Source organism: Mercenaria mercenaria, chromosome 13, assembly GCF_021730395.1.
Source record: "Mercenaria mercenaria strain notata chromosome 13, MADL_Memer_1, whole genome shotgun sequence".
In the NCBI taxonomy this organism is placed as follows: Eukaryota; Metazoa; Mollusca; class Bivalvia; order Venerida; family Veneridae; genus Mercenaria; species Mercenaria mercenaria.
The window spans coordinates 6835499-6853198 of NC_069373.1; the positions used below are offsets into that span (position 1 = coordinate 6835499).

The window sequence follows — 17700 nt, forward strand, 5'->3', positions numbered from 1 at the left end:
ATAATTTGAACAATCTTGGTAGAGGACCCCTAGATGATGCTACATACCAAATATCAAAGCCCTAGGCCATGTGGTTTTGTACAAGAAGATATTCAAAGTTTTCCCTATATAAGTCTATATAAACCATGTGGCCCCCGGGGTGGGGCCATATTTGACCCTAGGGGGATAATTTGAATAATTTTGGTAGAGGACCACTAGAAGATGCTACACACCATATATCAAAGCCCTAGGCTCTGTGGTTTCGGACAAGGAGATTTTTAAAGTTTTTCCTTTCGGTTGCCATGGCAACCAGAGTTCTGCATAGAATTCAATTCTTTGAACAATTTTGAAAGGGGGGCACCCAAGGATCATTCTTGTGAAGTTTGGTGTAATTCTGCCCAGTGGTTTTCATGAAGAAGATTTTTTTAGAAATTGTTGACGGACGACGCACTACGCACGACGGACATCAAGCTGTCACAATAGCTCACCTTGTCACTTCGTGACAGGTGAGCTAAAAATGTCACTCTATGATTTAACCATCTGACCTAGTGTTTTTTTTATACCAAAGATGATCCAGTTAGAAACTGATATAGTTTTCATATAAACAAATGTTCTGACCAGGTTTCATATAGATCAAGCTGAAAATGTGGCAGAGTTTTCTATAATTTGACCTAGTGGCTCAAGATGATCAATGCATGAAGTCACATAGATTGTACTCTAATCTGGTTTCACAAAGATCCAGTAAAGTGTGGCCCCTAGTGTCAACAAGAATTTTCTATCATCTGACCTAGTGATCTAGTTGTTTACCTCAGTCTATCAAGTTACAGATATGACCTATATTTATATAGATTACTCACAGAAAGTAAAGGATTTTCTATGATTTGACCAAGTGATCTAGTTTACTGATCTCATATTACATCAAACTTTCAAAATTAATCTAAATTTCACAAAGGTAAAGCATTCTGGCCAGTTTTCACATATGGGACTTCAAGTGTTAACCTGTTTTTATCTCAGAAAACCTAGATCCAAATTTATTCAATTTCTGTTAAGATAAACATCTTGAATATGTTTCGTGAAGATTGGACCAAAATTATGACTTCTAGAGTATGAACAGTAAAATTCTTGACAAGGGATAATGGACAAACAAGTAATAAAATAGTTCACCTAAAAATCAGTAAATTAGTCTGTAAGTACAGGATATTTACAGTCCAAATATGTTTCGTAATTTCTCGTGAAACTGTATCAAATTCTCATGAAACATAGCAACTGAAAGAAGCTTTCCTAACCATGGTTACCATAATCTATACAAACTGTACACACACAAAGCCTTCCTTAGTAAGGTTTATTTGATTCTATTGTTCAAAACAAACATCATAAGTATCAATAACATGCAACACCAGCTAAAATATCTTTATACACAATATGCTATAAATTAAAACCAAGCTTTGTTTTGCATATTTACAAATAACAAGCCCTTATTGCAGGGATAAACACATTTAGAATACACTTTGTCAGCTGAGCATGATACTTCATCAATTATGCCCATTTTAAACTCAGCCTAAATTTTATTAAATACAAATAATACATTGCATTTCTTTTCAAATTTGTAGATTTCTACCACTTGATACAAAGACAAGATGACCATAAAGCACATGAATTTACAATTTATATAATGTGTAATATACATAATAAATGTATGTAAAAACATTAAATCTTACAAAGTAAGTTCCAAAGGCAGATTTTAATGAAGACATATTTTACATAGCTACAAATTTCAAAGAGTTTTAAACTTGGGTTTCCTATTTAACATAGCATGGATAATATGAATGAGTATTTTCAGTTTTTCATAAATACGTAGAAATAAAAGCTGAAGCTTTAGATTCTATATTTATAAATGAGCCGCGCCATGAGAAAACCAACATTGGGCATTTGCGACCAGCATGGATCCAGACAAGCCTGTGCATATGTGCAGCCTGGTCAGGATCCATGCTGTACGCTAACGGTTTCTGTAAGTGCAATAGGCATTGAAAGTGAACAGCATGGATCCTCTCTGGTCTGGATCCATGCTGGTCGCAAATGCACTATGTTGGTTTTCTCATGGTGCGGCTCATTTTACCTTTGAACTATGTTTGAGTAAAACAGAAATTATCAGCTTAATTTGCAGTATACATTTATCATAATTCATATAATTTCACATTATGCATTTATTATATAAACACATATGAACAAAAAACAAATTCAAAATACTGTGAAATCAGGTATTTGTGAGGAACTAATTTTCGTGTATTTCATGGGCGAGTCAATCCAGAAAGTTTAATAGTAAGTAACAAGTAGAATTCATAATGATTTTGTGTTTAAGATTTAAAATCCACAAATTCATATCCCCATGAAATAGCCATCTTGACCCAAACCATGAAATGATTTCACAGCTGGTGTATCCTTAAACAAGTGAAAAAAAACAAAAACAATTATCACTACCCTTGGAACTGTACATTATCCATGTGGGAAATAAATATACTAAAACTAATAAAAGCAGCAAACACAATCTTGCAGCTCAGCTACAAATATATCACAAAGCTGAATGGATAAATACCTAACAAATATTCTTATCATTGCAAATTTTAAGCTACACATTTGAAAACAGCAAACATAATATTAAGTAGAGTGTCCAATGGACTTTCGTCCCACTAAAATCACCAAAACAAGAAGAAAGAAATTGACTGCAACTACATGTACAAGTTACTTTACATTGATGGCCTATGAGATTTTTTTTAGTTCTTTCGAAAGTCATGAGATACCTTGGTTAATAACAGTTATTCATAGTCTTTTGAAGCTGACTTTTTTTACCCACCTAGAGCAAAAATCCTTGTAGGTTTTTATAGAAAGGGAGAATGCAGGAACATAGTACCAAATACTGAACTAACAAGAGCTGTCAGAGGAGAAAACACGCTCAACTATTTTGATGTTTGATAGTGAAATAGATCAATCTGATAAACACTAGAGCTATCCCTGGGGTGATTAATACCCCTAGATATGAATAATGAAGTGGCAGAACAGTTTACAGTAAATGCCCATGTTTAATGTGCACCCGTTTATAATGTGTACTCCCGATTTAAGCCTCGATTCTTGGGAAAAAACATTTTTGGTCAATCCAAAAGTGAAGAGGACAAAACTAACAAGAGCACCGCCTTGCGGGTGCTGACGCTCATCTGATTTTTTTTGTGTAATAGAAATATTGTCCTACCCATGATTTTCTAAGTCTAAAAAGGGCCATCACTCTTGCAAAAAGCAGGATAGAGTTATGTTTCTTGATGTACAGTGTCCACTTATGATGGTGAAAAACTGTTGCAAGTTTTAAAGCAATAGCTTTGATAGTTTATGAGAAAAGTTGACTTAAACATAATATTCAACCATTTTTCTAAGTCCAAAAGGGGCAATAATTATTGTAAAAAGCAGGATGGAGTTATGTTGCTTGCTGTACAGGGTCAGCTTATGATGGTGAACAAGAGTTGCAAGTTTTAAAGCAATAGCTTTGATAGTTTAAGAGAAAAAGTTGACCTAAACATAAAACTTAACCAAGAAATCTGATATTTTCTAAGTCCAAAAGGGGCCATAAATCTTATAAAAGCTGACCTAAACATAAAACTTAACCAAGAAAACTGATTTTCTAAGTCCAAAAGGGGCAATAATTCTTGCAAAAAGCAAGATGGAGTTATGTTTCTTGATGTACAGGGTCTGCTTATGATGGTGAACAAGTATTCCAAGTTTCAAAGCAAAAGCTTTGATAGTTTAGGAGAAAAGTTGACCTAAACATAAAACTTAACCAAGAAATCTGATATTTTCTAAGTACAAAAGGGGCCATAAATCTTGCAAAAAGCAAGATGGAGTTATGTTTCTTGCTATACAGGGTCAGCTTATGATGGTGAACAAGTATTCCAAGTTTCAAAGCAATAGCTTTGATAGTTTAGGAGAAAAGCTGACCTAAACATAAAACTTAACCAGGCAACGCCGACGCAGACGCCGACGCCGACACCGACGCCGACGCCGACAACCGCTCAAGTGATGACAATAACTCATCATTTTTTTTCAAAAAATCAGATGAGCTAAAAATCATGTACAAAAAGTAAGCCTTCGTTGATCAATCTGTCTCCAAATCTGGTGAAGCTACATGAGACAAAAATACACAGCACATTACATAAACTTTCTGGGTAAAATCAATAAAATTATGTTTGTTTGTTTTTGGGTTTAACGCCATTTTTCAACAGTATTTCGGTCATGTAACGGCGGGCAGTTAACCTAACCAGTGTTCCTGGATTCTGTACCAGTACAAACCTGTTCTCCGCAAGTAACTGCCAACTTCCCCACATGAATCAGAGGTGGAGGACTAATGATTTCAGACACAATGTCGTTTATCAAATAGTCGCGGAGAACATACGCCGCGCCCGAGGATCGAACTCACGACCCAGTGATCCGTAGACCAACGCTCTACCTACTGAGCTAAGCGGGCGGGCTCAATAAAATTATGGCACATAAAAGAAAAATATATTAAAACAGGATACCTTTCATAAAAGTCATTAACAATTATCATTCTTTGTAAGCCAGCAAACAAGCTCATGAACAATTCAGCGTAACAAATCTGTGATACAGGGTGTCCTAATATATGTGATACCATTCGGCTATAAGCATTTTTACATTTTACATGTAATCAGAGTTTTATACATGAATGCTGAATTTTTATCTGATAAATAGCATATTAGTATTGAACTTTCAAAACTGAATACATTTTGTACATTAATATTTTCCAAAAGTATAGTTTTACCAAATATGCTCACAGACATGCATGTTTTCTGTTGTAAGATAATGCAGTTCCCATTTTCCATTTCCCAGCAGTTTATCAATCAACTGTTGTAACAGATGTATATCTGTTGACTACGTATTTCAAACATCACAATTAAAGGAAGTTATGTGAAGATGGAACATCCTAATTTGTGACAGCAGGGACAGCATTCTGGAGCACCATCTAAATGTTCTATGTACAAAAAGGGCCATAATTCTAACAAAATGCAAATCAGAGTTATGGTTCTTGATCTACATAGTCAACTAATGATGATAAACAAGTGTGCAAAGTTTCAAAGCTGTAGCTCTTATAGTTTTTGAGAAAAGGTGGACCTAAACAAAAAATTTAACCAAGAAACTAAAATTTTGTAAGTACAAAAAGGGCCACAATTTTGACAAAATGCAAATTAGAGTTATGGTTCTTGGCCTAAAAAGTCATCTAATGATGACAAACAAGTGTGCAAAGTTTCAAAGCTGTAGCTATTATGGTTTTTGAGGAAAGGTGGACCTAAACAAAACAAGAGCTGTCTCTATAGGATGACACATGCCCCCGATGGCACTTTGAATGAATAGTTATGGCCGATGTTAGAGTTTAGGACCTTTGATCTACGGACCTGGGTTTTGCGCGCGACACGTCGTCTTACTGTGGTACACATTCATGCCCAATAATTTTAAAATCCATGCATGAATGACAAAGATATGGAACAGACACGCCCATCAATGCACTATCATGAAATATGACCTTTAACGTCTAAGTGTGACCTTGACCTTTGAGCTACGGACCTGAGTCTTGCGCACGACATGTCGTCTTACTGTGGTACACATTCATGCCAAATTATTTGAAAATCCATCCATGGATGACAATGATATGGACCGGACAGGAATGCACTATCATGAAAAATGACCTTTAACGTCTAAGTGTGACCTTGACCTTTGAGCTACGGACCTGGGTCTTGCGCGCGACACGTTGTCTTACTGTGGTACACATTCATGACAAGTTAATTGAAAATCCATTCATGGATGACAAAGATATGGACCAGACACGAATGCACTATCATGAAAAATGACCTTTAACGTCTAAGTGTGACCTTGACCTTTGAGCTACGGACCTGGGTCTTGCGCGCGACATGTCGTTTTACTGTGGTACACGTTCATGCCAAGTTATTTGAAAATCCATCCATCGATGACAAAGATATGGACCGGACACAAAAATTGTGGACAGACTGACAGACCGTTCAAAAACTATATGCCTCCCTTTGGGGGCATAAAAATTAGCAAATGTCGACAATCAAGTAATGACAATACCTTGTAGATTTTTTAAAAAAAATCAGACTAGCTAAACACTAACTATATGATTAAATCAATGACTATCGAATGACCTCATCATCATACAATAACTGCTTATTGTTGGACCAGTCTGTATTTCTGCATGAATGCATAATCAGCTTACAATTTGCACAGCTAAATGTCTCACAAGCTGATCACATGGAGAATATTGTATAGAAACAAGAGGGCCATGAAGGCCCTGTATCGCTCACCTGATCTATTGACCTAAAGATTAACATTCTGACCAAGTTTCATTAAGATATGGTCATAAATGTGGCCTCTAAAGTGTTAAATAGCTTTTCCTTTGATTTGACCCTGTGACCTAGTTTTTGATCCCAGATGATCCAGATTCGAATTTGACCTAAAGATCATCAAGATTAACATTCTGACTAAGTTTCATGAAGATACAGTAATAAATGTGGCCTCTAAGAGTGTTAACAAGCTTTTCCTTTGAATTGACCTAGTGACCTGGTTTTTGACCCCACCTGACCCAGGTTTGAACTTGACCTATAGATCATCATGCTTTACGTTCTGACCAAGTTTCATTAAGATATGGTCATAAATGCGGCCTCTACAGTGTAAACTAGCTTTTCCTTTGATTTGACCTGGCGACCTAGTTTTTGATCCTACATGACCCATATTCAAATTGGATCTTGAGATCATCAAGATTAACATTCTGACCAAGTTTCATGAAGATACAGTCATAAATGTGACCTCTAGAGTGTTAACAAGCTTTTCCTTTGATTTGACCTGGTGACCTAGTTTTTGACCCCAGATGACCCAATATTGAACTCGACCAAGATTTTACTGAGGGTAACATTCTGACCAAGTTTATTTATTTATTTATTTTGTTGGGTTTATTGTCGCACCAACACAATTTTAGGTCATATGGCGACTTTCCAGCTTTAATGGTGGAGGAAGACCCCAGGTGCCCCTCCGTGCAAATTTCATCACGAGCGGGCACCTGGGTAGAACCACCGACCTTCCGTAAGCTCTGACCAAGTTTCATTTAGATTGGGCCAAAATTGTGACCTCTAGAGTGTTAACAAGCTTTTCCTTTGATTTGACCTGGTGACCTAGTTTTTGACCCCAGATGACCCAATATCGAACTCGTCCAAGATTTTATTGAGGGTAACATTCTGACCAAGTTTCATTAAGATTGGGCAAAAATTGTGACCTCTAGAGTGTTAACAGTCAAATTGCTGACGCCGCTGCCGAAGGACACAGGGCGATCACAAAAGTTCACCTTGAGCACTTTGTGCTCAGGTGAGCTAAAAAAGCCAAGCATGATCACCCCTAACCCTTATCATGCTGGATACAATTGATTCTGCATTTGCGACCAGTGTAGATCATGATCATCCTGCACCTTGTGCAGTCTGATCAAAATCTGCACTGCTTGCCATCCAGTCAGTAATTTTTAAGTGCAAAACACTTTTAACAGTTAATAACACTGTCTAAATTGAAAGATGGACAAATTCATTATAGAAATTTAGCAGGGTAATGGCTAAGTGCATGAAATTATCTCATATTTTCTGTTTTGTATGTTTATGACTTGATATTGTTAATTTAACTGACCAGAGGCTAAAAATGACTAGATAGCATAGCTTCTATACCAACAGTGATTTCACATGTTTGCTTAACAACAAAACACTTCAAATTATCTTTAAAACAATAACACTAACAGGAAATCAAACATTAAATAAATTTAAAAACCGGGTATTGTATCTGATATTCAGCTGGGCTGACAGACTGATAAATTATGAAGTACTTATCTCCTTCCTTGCATGTTATTTCCTTGTAACAATAACAGGACACAGCTTGATGAAACAATCCAAGGTCAACTAGAGCTGCTTTGGAGAAAAGCGCATGTCTCCCACAACTGCCTAATGATCTAAATAGTAAGTCAGTCTTTATATACTGTTTACTCACTATAAATATATCTTTGAAGAGTAAAAAGGCGGATTTTGGGTAATTCAAGGGCCATAATTCTGAAGTGCCTGGGGCGATTTGGCTAGTAATCGAACTTGCCCAAGGACTTATTGGCAGACACATTTTGTTCAAGTTTGGTGAAGATCGGATGAGAAATGTTCGACTTAGAGTGCGGACAAGATTTGTGACAAACACACAGGAGTAAATCAATAGGTCTCCCTCACCACTGTGTGATGGGAGACATAACGACCTAGTTGTCAAGGTTCGTCTGGTGATATGTCTACAAAACAACTGGGAAATGATCAGTGTATGAGCAACTAGCCTTTAACCAATGTACTTACATCCACTAGCACTTGCACACATTTAAGTAACTGATGACTCTGACATTGATGCTCATAGAGAAAAAGATAAGGATGAAAATGAGTTTTGTTTTGTCTGGTGGAATTCATGTAAACTTTTCAGCTATATAATGATGGTGCAAGACTCTGTACATTACTTGAGGTACAGGTCACACAGGGTGACAAAGACATCCAGCTGTCTTGGAGAAAGGCACTGATCCAACTGATTACCCTTTAGCCTACAGGACATGAAACTCATGTCACATAAAACGTATTTTCTTATCAATGACAAGCAATAAAAAGAAACATGTGATAGTTCTCTCCGTTACCCTGCCACCACTACATGTGTATCATTCAATTAAGAGCTCATTAAGCTAACCCTTAAGTATTTTTGTTTTCAAAAAAAAAAAAATACTTTAACACTACATACAGCAAAACAAACAAAAACAATTGAGTAGCACTAAAACTTCTAAAGTTTACATATAAAACAATCTGGATGAAAACACATCTAAACATACAATTATGAGATCATGATAGTAACTATACATTTCCTGAAAGTTTTTCTATTTCATACAACCATGTTACTAAGGCTATTCAAGCTTCTTAAAAATAGAAATCTTTTTAAAACTTATTTTTCATTCATAAAATATTCATAAATGACTGTAATCAAATTTAGACTGCAAAATTTTAATCTTAATTAAATTCAAAACAAAATTTCAAATCACAAATGTTTACTTGGGATAAATCTATGCTACAATTTCATTTTTTTCTCCCAAAATGTAGTGTAAATTTTGTATAAAATCAGAATCAAATTTTACAAATATTAACCTTAAGCCTGCTGGCAGCAAGTGATTCAGCCACTGCGACCAGTGCAGACCAAGATCAGCCTACACATCCATGCAGTCTGATCGTGGTCTGCACTGTTCGCTATTCAGTCAGTAAATTTTCAGTGAACATCCCTTCAATAAAAAAAATGGTACTTCCCAAACTGAGAGATAGACCAGTCCATTATAGAAATTTAGCAGGGTAAGGGTTAAGTGCATTGATCACAGAATGACTAGCGTCTGTTGTAACATGAGGTATACTGTGTGGGTGAAGGTCACTGGATAATATAAGAAAACCAGGAAATCTTTAACATCAAACACGTTATGCATTGTCATCTTCATTAGCACTTGACAAGTTTTTTGGTGAAATGTTTCTATAGGTAAAGATGAAAGAGTTTGTATATGGTAACATTATTTCTCATAATGTCCAATTACATAAACAACAAAAATCCCCCACTCAAACTCCCCGGGGAGATTTCAGACTTTCATACAGAGGATGATTTAACACACTGAGACCTTAACCTTGGCCTAGCAAAAATATCTCACTTTACACGACATAAAAAATCTTTGCAGTATTATATATTTAAGTTCAGTATACACATACCCTACATATATGTATAAATAAAATCTAAAAAATACTTGGGACATAAAGGATGCACGAATTCATACATGTTGTTCAAGTGCAAACACCATGATTGTTTCTTATCTCATAATTACAGTCTTTGTTTTATATAATATATAGTTATATCAATTTTGCATACATATATGTCACAAGGAAAACAGGCATTGTTTATAAATATAAATATTTCCAGATATTGGCAAAATTATCTAAGCATATGTTACAGCAGTTTGTTTTTCAAATTATCAACAATACGGTAAAATACATAGATTCATTTCAAAATCAATGTTATTCATAACACTATCAATTATACAATTATATATCCTATATAATCCTTTAATGTTAACAAATATGCATTAACACCCTTGTAGGCATGAGAACCATATAATGCCAAAGTATATAAAATTCCGTATAAATACAGTCATTGCACGGTAGTACCACAGTCAGAGTGCATAATAAGTGAGCTACACTGAAATTTACACATGTATTCATGTAGTTAAAGTGTAGGTCTATAGTATTTTCACCAAAAATATACCGGACAATGTTTTCGTAAAACAAATACCTCTGTCCAACAATGAGAATATGGTTATGAAATTTAATAAGCAATTAGGCTTTTAACTTGTATACCAACTCACAGGCGTTTCCTGTGCCTAAAAGTATCAGTATAATTGATAACTTAGCCAAAGATGATTGCAAACAAATTATCATTTGAAAAAAATTTTGTGTCAAAAGCACCATATTTGAACTGCTATGATAACAATTTATTTTTTATTTTATTTGGGTTTTATGGCGCACCAACACAGTATAGGTTATTTGGCGCCAAACAGGACTACAAATTTTGGTTTCATATCTCATATACATCAAAATAAAAACATGAGATATGGAATCAAAATTTGCATACCTGCTGGAATCACAGAGTTACAGCAAAATCAAGTGTTAAGACCCTATTAGTCGCCTCTTACGATCATGCAAGGGTAAGGCAATTAATGTGGTTCCAATTCTTTTCATACACAGATTGTCTCAGAACCACATGGGGCGCTATGATAACAAAGTTGTTTAAAAGTCCAACAAAGTTATACAGAGTACTTAAATACTGAGAAAAAGAAAATGAAAACTAGAATTTACTATTTGTAAATATTGATACAGAAAGTTGACTTTCCAGTTCTCCTTTCAATACGTTGTTTCCGATATATTCCTTTTGGCGCTTTGTTTTTAATAATTTGCTTTTGGAATTTACAAGGATACTGTACAAAAGTTTGTACATCGGAAATTGTAAAAAAGGCCACTTTTGCAACATGAAATTGGTAAGTACATAAAGGGAGTCAGTGGCACAGGGGTTAGCAGGCTGGAGTAAAATGCCAGCAATCGACAAGGTTCCATTCTCAGTCTCAAATGATATCCCAATTAGTGGTCAGTGTTGGGTGATTCACCGGTACTTAAAGTGGTACTGTTTCCAGTAGTATTGACCTAGACTTGATGTGGGGGGGGGGGGGGGGGTAAATATGACACCTGCCAAATACATTGTTCCATTCATTTCTGGTGGGGGCATTCTTCTACAACCCATGCTAAACAAAACACTCTACCTTATTACCAGCTTGTAGCACATCTTAAAAACAAGAGCACCGCCTTGCGGGTGCTGACGCTCATCTGATTTTTTTTGTATAATAGAAATATTGTCCTACCCATGATTTTCTAAGTCTAAAAAGGGCCATCATTCTTGCAAAAAGCAGGATAGAGTTATGTTTCTTGATGTACAGTGTCCACTTATGATGGTGAAAAACTGTTGCAAGTTTTAAAGCAATAGCTTTGATAGTTTATGAGAAAAGTTGACTTAAACATAATACTCAACCAAGAAAATGATTTTCTAAGTCCAAAAGGGGCAATAATTATTGCAAAAAGCAGGATGGAGTTATGTTGCTTGCTGTACAGGGTCAGCTTATGATGGTGAACAAGTGTTGCAAGTTTCAAAGCAATAGCTTTGATAGTTTAAGAGAAAAAGTTGACCTAAACATAATACTCAACCAAGAAATCTGATATATTCTAAGTCCAAAAGGGGCCATAAATCTTGCAAAAAGCAGGATGGAGTTATGTTTCTTGCTGTACAGGGTCAGCTTATGATGGTGAACAAGTGTTGCAAGTTCTAAAGCAATAGCTTTGATAGTTTAGGATAAAAGCTGACCTAAACATAAAACTTAAACAAGAAAACTGATTTTCTAAGTCCAAAAGGGGCAATAATTCTTGCAAAAAGCAAGATGGAGTTATGTTTCTTCATGTACAGGGTCTGCTTATGATGGTGAACAAGTATTCCAAGTTTCAAAGCAATAGCTTTGATAGTTTAGGAGAAAAGCTGACCTAAACATAAAACTTAACCAAGAAATCTGATATTTTCTAAGTACAAAAGGGGCCATAAATCTTGCAAAAAGCAAGATGGAGTTATGTTTCTTGCTATACTTGGTCAGCTTATGATGGTGAACAAGTATTCCAAGTTTCAAAGCAATAGCTTTGATAGTTTAGGAGAAAAGCTGACCTAAACATAAAACTTAACCAGGCAACGCCGACGCCGACGCCAACAACCGCTCAAGTGATGACAATAACTCATCATTTTTTTTTTAAAAAATCAGATGAGCTAAAAACAACATTTTTATCCTCTAAAAACATGAACAAGTTGATTGAATAGTTACTACAGTGTAAATTTGATCGCTCATACTTGATGTCTGATCCCAACATAATCCCTACGTGATACATGTTGTTCCAATCTGGACTGCTTCAGCAAATATATTATAAAGTACTGGTAAATAACGCTCAGTTTACACATTTCAGCAGTGCACATTTTTAACACCTCATGAAACTGGTAATAAAAGGTAGGTAAACCTCTCCATACAATCAGGTAGTTTTCACTCACTGTACTGTTTTTACAACTTTAAAATCTACCATCTTAGTTTGATTACTAAAACACAAAACTTTTAAAGTATCATATTTAAAAGCAAATTCTACGACAGACTTTTTTTTTACGATATATGCAATTCCTAATTCAAACCGTACTTACAGTATATGTACTCTTATCGCTACATATTTTTAGACAGGCACATGCTATTTTAAGGATTTATATGAATTTTATGCATCTAATGAAAATATTTCTTTTCTGGTGTGTTTTAGAATGACTGATTTTATTCAGCAAGAATATGATAAAATCAAAGTTTGTCAGACTACAATTATTCAGCACATTTTGAGTAATAATACAAAAGAATTTGACTGACAGGATTTTGGAGTTACTTTTAGCAAAATGTTCAATTTGTCCTAAATCGAGTTAGGAATTTCCATGGGACTTCAAAATTTCTTCACCATAATTGGAACATTGTGACCCAGCAAGTTCAAGATATTAAATTTCAACCATACTTTTTGTTAATATAACACTCCATAGTTTTCAAATTTCATAGAGGCGGGAAGAGCATCTCAACTTGTGACAATGATTTTCTGATCAATACTTCATTTAGCTGTGATGAATTATGGATTACTGATTTCTAAACTGTGATGCCGCCACCTCTGGAATCTGATGCCTCCACCTCTTGGTAGTCAATGAATATGAAACTGGTATCATAAAGCTCTATCTTTTACAGCAATCTCAGAAAATAAGCCAATGAAAACTCTGCCTTTCATGTAAAAGCTGCTCTGATTGGCTGCAATGAAGTTGTCTTTAGCTGAATTTTTTCACTTGTTTCGATACCTTTTCCACATTTAATGTGTAAATATTTATACAATTAAGTTATTCATTTTGCATTTTGAATCAAACGATTTTTCAAGCAATTGATTCATCATCTTTTGTCTGTTCACTTTTCCCGCTACTTTCTTCAGCAGACGTCTGCTCCCCTGCCTGTAATAGAACAATCTCCTTGTTGGCATATTAAAGAAAAAGAAAAAATCACGAGTTCCTCAAAGCAGGGCAAAACCCCCCCAAAAGTTTATCAAAGGAGATAGGTATAATACATGTACAAATGTATATGGATAAGGAGATAATTTTTTTCAAAAGTGTATGAGTGGGTTGGGGTGAGGGTAATGTGGTGATGTATAGGGGTTAAGTCTGGTATGGCAACAGTGATGGGATACAAAGGCAGAAGAAACAAAAAGCGATTTTAATGAGGGTTAATTATAGGGTGGGTGGTGGTGAAGGGACAGGCAAAGAGGCGAGGAGTAATGTGAGTTGTTGCACTACCTTTAAGCAAAGTCTGAAGAAAACAACATTAAATTTCTAAGTTATGTTCCCTTCAACAAATATGTTAACAGATCTGCCCTATGACCTCACTTTTTGACCTTAAACTTTGGCCTACTGACCCATTTTTGTGCTCTGAATATTGTTTCATCACCATTAACTTATTTGCCAAGTTGAAAGTCAATACATTGAATGGTTATTAAGTTATGCTCCAAATACAAACTATGATGGACAGTTAAGACTGACAGATGAACAGACAGATGGACAAACTGACCAACAAATGGATCCACAATCACACAATTTACCTGTAAATATATTTGAATAGTATTTCTAGGGGCATGACAATGTTTTTTTTACTTCACATAATGTAAGATCATATAAATTTCTGGAAATATTGTTATGGAAAGATCCGAGGTATTTCCATACAATATTTAAGCTGTGTAGGTAGCTGAGCAAGTAATGTAACAAAAGTAAGCTGGATGACACCATTATTTAGTTACCCACACAAAATACTGACATTCTTCAGATCATCTAATGCTGAAACAAAGTCATCTTTGGTAATTCTTACTTGATATCTAGTTTCTCCATTTGCCTGTCAAGCAGCAAACATAACCTGAGTGATCTGGTTTGATATTCAGTTCCCCCATTCCCAGTCCTGCAGGGCACTTACCCTTAATATTTCTGATTTGTTATCTAGGTCCCCCATTTCCCTTCCCATCAACAAACTTAACCAGAGAGATCTGGTCCGAAATCCAATTTGTGTTCCGTTTCCTTTTCCTGCAAAACACTTACCCTTGATGATCCTGATTATTTATCTAAGTCCCCAATTTCCTGTCCAGTAGCAAACTTACCATTGGAGAATCTGATCTGCTATCCAGTTTCCCCAATTCCCTGTCCTGCTGGAAACAATACCATGATGATTCTGATGTGTTATCTAGGTCCCCCATTTCCCTTCTCATCAATAAACTTAACCAGAGAGATCTGGTCTGATATCCAGTTTGTGTTCCAATTCCCTGTCCTGCAAGCCACTTACCTATGATGATCCTGATTATTTCTCTAAGTCCCCAATTTCCTGTCCAGAAGCAAACTTACCCTTGGAGATTCTGGTTTGATATCCAGCTCCCCCATTTCCTTGTCCATTTCATCCATCATATCTTGTTCATCTTCTGCTGACAACTTCATGTAATTTTTGTCACTTGACAATGGCAAGTTGGATGACAATAAACTCTCCTCCTCCTCCTCCTTATCCTCTAGTTGACTGATGTTGGCAAGCAATAAGTTCTGGAAGAGATGACACAGTAATGTTACAATAATGTTAACTTTTAACTAATCTATAGAAACTTCAATAATCCTGGTTTTGCTCATTGTGATTGGTAATATAAAGGCCTGGAAAATATACTTGTGTAAATGATGGTACTGAGGACTGGCTGTAAGAAAAGCAGCAGGTCCCAAAATGGCCCTGAATCACTCATCCAACCTTACCTTTTGACCACCAGTATACTTTGATCCTTTCATGGAAGTTAGGACTGTTATTAGTATGAATACACATTTTTTCCTGAAATGACACAGACCAAACAATCTGGAAAATGAGTAGTGCGACACTGACTTAAAGAATGACTTTAATAAATGTTAACAAATTTACAAATTAACATGGCTTGAAGGATTTTGATATACTGAGAGTAAATTCAGTGAAATTATTTTGAAACTTGGGGCAGCGGTTTCAGAAGATTTTCTTTAAAACAATATAAAGAAAACAAGAGCAGTTTGTAAGACATGTATGTCCCCTACCCTATGATAGGTTGTCCCATTTTCAGTCCTGCGATCACAATGACCTTGAGCTGTTAACCCCCAAAAGATTAGAGGTCATGTACTTTATAAGGCCAGTCATGCAAAACAATTCGAATTTACTGGGTCAAGTGGTTCTCAAGTTATTGAGCGGAAATGATTTTCAAGGTTCAGGCCCCTGTGAGCTTTACCTTTGATTGAATGATGAACCCCCCCCCCCCCCCCACCACAGAAAAAAAAATTGGGGTCATCAACTTCATGCTTTCAAGTTTGAAAAGTTTGAAGGTTCTGGGTCAAATAGTTCTAAAGTCTATTTCATAATCAGGCAATCAAGTTTGAAGTCACTTGGTTCTCAGATTACCATGCAAAAATATTTTTCAATGTTCAGGTTCCTGTGACCTTGACCTTTGACTTACTGACCCCAAAAATTAAATAGGTCATTTACTTCATAAGCTCAAGCATGCTATCAAGTTTGAAGGTTCTAAGTCAAGTGGTTCTCAAGTTATTGAGCAGAAACCGTTTTCAAGGTTCAGGCCTCTGTGACCTTGACCTTTGACCCTAAAAACCAATAGAGGTCATCTACTTCAAAACCTAATCAAGTCTGAAGGTTTTGGGTCAAGTGGTTCTTAATTACTCAAAGGAAACAGTTTTTAAGGTTCAGGCCCCTGTGACCTTTGACCTACTGACCCTAAAACAATAGGAGTGATCTACTTCATAAGCCCATTTATGCCACCAATTCTGGGAGAAGTGGGTCTCACATTATTGGGCAAAAAATTGTTTTCAAAGTTTAGGCCCCTGTAACCTTGACCTTTAACCTACAACACCAAAAACGGTAGGGTCATTTACTTCATAAGCTTAATCATGCTATCAAGTTGGAATGTTCTGGGTTAAGTGGTACTCAAGCTATCAGGCATAAACCATTTTCAATGTTCAGACCCCTGAGACCTTGACCTTGACCCCAAAACCAATAGGGCAATCTGCTTCATAAGCCAATCACACTACTAAGTTGGAATGTTCAGGTGAGCATAATCTGTAGGCTTTGCGGTCAGCGATGTTTTTGTACTTTTAATTATGGAGTAGTCTGTTATTTTAGTAAGGTTATTCAGTATGAAGTTCTTAAATAAATAAGACAAAGAAAATAATGCTGATTTCCCTAATCGGTAGACGAGTCTATAAACTGAACTCCGAAAAATTCTACATACCAAGTGAGGCTTTGAACCCATATTGATGAGGAACAAGTAATTCAAAGCCAGTGACATTAATCTCTCGGCCACAGAGGCCACAATAAATCCTCTATGAAGATACGGTTGTTTATCCTGCCACCTACATGCTTCCAGCATTTCTACTGGTTAAGAAATGCCTTGTGTTCATTAAATTTTGCTATATTCCATATCAGGTTAGTAACTGTCCAATATAAATTTAACAATTTTGTTAGTATTGTAGTAGAGTAGATGGAAAGATAAAAATTATCATGTTTGGTAGTAACTAGATAAAAGATATTCACTGCAAGAAAATTCAATTCAGGTTAAAGTTTCTTGGAAATCCATATGAGGCTGGAGCTTCCTTCTCGTATATCCCATATCCAGTCATCCACAAACCACGCGACTAATATGAGCCGCGCCATGAGAAAACCAACATAGTGGGTTTGCGACCAGCATTGATCCAGACCAGCCTGCGCATCCGCGCAGTCTGGTCAGGATCCATGCTGTTCGCTTTTAAAGCCTATTGGAATTGGAGAAACTGTTAGCGAACAGCATGGATCCTGACCAGACTGCGCGGATGCGCAGGCTGGTCTGGATCCATGCTGGTCGCAAACCCACTATGTTGGTTTTCTCATGGCACGGCTCATATACCTTT

General features: G+C 36.1%; 1 protein-coding gene across 3 annotated transcripts in view; it reads right to left on the minus strand.

Annotated features, from left to right (window-relative positions):
- Positions 1-4088: 4088 nt before the first annotated feature.
- The window catches only part of LOC123529996 (DCC-interacting protein 13-alpha-like), a 90719-nt gene continuing 77107 nt past the window's right edge, over positions 4089-17700 (minus strand). For all 3 annotated transcript variants that reach the window (XM_053521056.1, XM_053521055.1, XM_053521054.1), the window contains 2 exons: positions 15151-15339; positions 4089-13722 (listed from right to left, as the gene is read on the minus strand). In XM_053521056.1, coding sequence (XP_053377031.1) covers positions 13648-13722; positions 15151-15339 — 264 coding nt within the window. In that variant the 3' untranslated portion in view covers positions 4089-13647. The remainder of the gene's footprint in view (positions 13723-15150; positions 15340-17700) is intronic.